The sequence below is a fragment of the Octopus sinensis genome, linkage group LG12, assembly GCF_006345805.1.
Source record: "Octopus sinensis linkage group LG12, ASM634580v1, whole genome shotgun sequence".
In the NCBI taxonomy this organism is placed as follows: Eukaryota; Metazoa; Mollusca; class Cephalopoda; order Octopoda; family Octopodidae; genus Octopus; species Octopus sinensis.
In genome coordinates this window covers 50815981-50818480 of record NC_043008.1, presented here as the reverse complement: position 1 = coordinate 50818480, position 2500 = coordinate 50815981, and the positions used below count along the sequence as shown (strand labels likewise).

The window sequence follows — 2500 nt, the reverse complement described above, 5'->3', positions numbered from 1 at the left end:
CTTTGCCTTTCATCCTTACAGGGTCGATGAATTAAGTACCAGTTGTGTTCTGGGGTCGATCTAATTGACTGGCCCTTCCCCAAAATTTCGGGCCTTGTGCCTAGAGTGGAACAGTATTTATGCATAAACGCGTAATATACACGCACACAACAGTGTCACACACGTACACACACACACACACACACGCACACACGCATATCTGATAGCCTCACACATATACACATGTCCACACATATGCACACATGAATACACGGAGCACACACGCACATACCACTCCACACAGCGAACATACTTGTTTACTAACACATTCACACACACACACACGCTCCCTTACATAATCTTATACTTGCGCACACATACATACACACGCGCTCGCCCATACGCAGATATACACTCACACATACTATCCTCACATACACACACGCTCGCCCATACGCACACACTTTAGTCGTGTTATTGTTATCTCCCTTTCCATTCAATCACTTCCTTCCACTCAATTTGACGTGTGAAACTGTCAATCCAGATACAATTTTTTCTCTCTGTCCGTTTCTTTCCTCATTCCTTTCTGTCGAAGAGCGTAGACTTCAAGCGTCAAAATTTTTTCCATTTTTCTCTGAGCGTCAAACTAATACACCTTGTGCGTTGTTCCCTCACCTGTCTCTGTCTTCTGGTTTTTGTACATATGAACTATATTTTTTTCTTTACTTGTTTCAGTCATTTGACTGCAACCATGCTGGAGCACCGCCTGTAGTCGAACAAATCGACTCCAGGATTATTCTTTGTAAGCCCAGTACTTATTCTATCGGTCTCTTTTGCCGAGCTGCAAGAGTATACTCTCTTATACTCTTTTACTTGTTTCAGTCATGTGACTTTGGCCATGCTGGAGCACCGCCTTTATTCGAGCAAATCGACCCCAGGACTTATTCTTTGTAATCCTAGTACTTATTCTATCGGTCTCTTTTGCTGAACCGCTAATGTATGGGGACGTAAGCACACCAGCATCGGTTGTCAAGCGATGTTGGGGGGGGGGGGACAAACATAGACACACACACATACAAACACGCACATATACATATACACATATATACAATGGGCTTCTTTCAGTTTCCGTCTACCAATTCCACTCACAAGGCTTTGGTGGCCCTGAGGCTATAGTAGAAGACACTTGCCCAAGGTGCCATGCAGTGGGAATGAACCCGGAACCATGTGGTTGGTAAGGAAGCTACTTACCACACAGCCACTCCTATCTGTAAAAGTTACGAAGATTTCTCCTTCTGTTCTGTCTTACTAATTAGTCTTTCTAGTTTTAACTCAAGGCCTGCAATTATAAGGGGAAGGGAAGTACTTGACTGGGATTTATTTCATCGAGCTCGAATGAATGAAGGACAAAATCGACCTCGGCGGAATTTGAGTCCAGAATGTAAAAGCGGATGAAATGCTGATAAGTATTTTTACCCGGGGTGCTAACGATTCTGCCAGCTCGCTCCTTCCTTCCTCTTACTAATAATACCTAGAAAACACAGAACGTAATAAGAAGCAACATTTTCATTAATTATATCTAGAAGAAAAATAAAATGGTTATATTACTTACCCTCCATAATGGTTAAGGCTTGTTTTAAAGCATGATCCGGGTCTGCACACGTGTCTCGTACATAAACCCCCAATTTGATGCCCGGCAGTAAAGATGTATGAATATTTATCATTTCCACTGTATATAGCAGAGCTTCAAGTTCCAGTATAGCCGTATGAGATAAATTCCCACAAATGTCATTTCTTCCACCATTGTGAATTTGTATTAACGCTCCAAAATAAATGTCACCCGAGACAATAACGAAGTTTCTACGGACTGCAAAGTCACTCATATATCTTGAATTTGAGCTTCGTTTCCTGTTTCTGTTTTTCCGCCTTCTTCCGTTGACCAACGATGCCATAATGGCCAGCGAAATCACCAGCAGTAGAAAGGTATTTCGCCATTTTGGATACCTCATTCTGTATATATTCTCATATATCAGAAAAGCACAAAAGCCTTTGTGCAGATTCCAATATCTGCAAATAGAAATCGATAAAGATAAAAACAATGAATGAAAATATGTCAATGAAAATAACGAATGAAAAAAAACAAATTGAATGAGGATTAAGCACAAAGCATACAATATTGCAGAAACTTAAGTAAAATTACGGAAAAATTTTGGGAAGTAAAGAAATCAAGGTAAGAAGGAAACGTTTTTCAGTCATTTAAAAATATTACGTTTGCAGAGAAAATGTCAATATGGCGAGTAACGTCTGGTTTTACGCTTGTTTGGAAAGCCTTTGTAATTTAACTCTGCCATTATACTCATCACCAGCACCAGCAGCAGCAGCAGTAGCACCAGCAGCAGTAGCACACCACCACCACCACCACCACCACAAACAACAACAACAACAACAACAACAGCAGTTGCACCACCACCACCACCACCACCACCACCACCACAACCAGAATTTTTAGTCGAATGTATCG

The 2500-nt window shown here is 41.3% G+C and overlaps 1 protein-coding gene across 1 annotated transcript in view; it reads right to left on the bottom strand.

The window, feature by feature from the left end:
- LOC115217912 (metabotropic glutamate receptor 3-like) overlaps positions 1-2500 on the bottom strand; it is a 59189-nt gene that overhangs the window by 28175 nt on the left and 28514 nt on the right. The window contains exon 2 of the mRNA XM_036507772.1: positions 1592-2046. Coding sequence (XP_036363665.1) covers positions 1592-1988 — 397 coding nt within the window. The 5' untranslated portion in view covers positions 1989-2046. The remainder of the gene's footprint in view (positions 1-1591; positions 2047-2500) is intronic.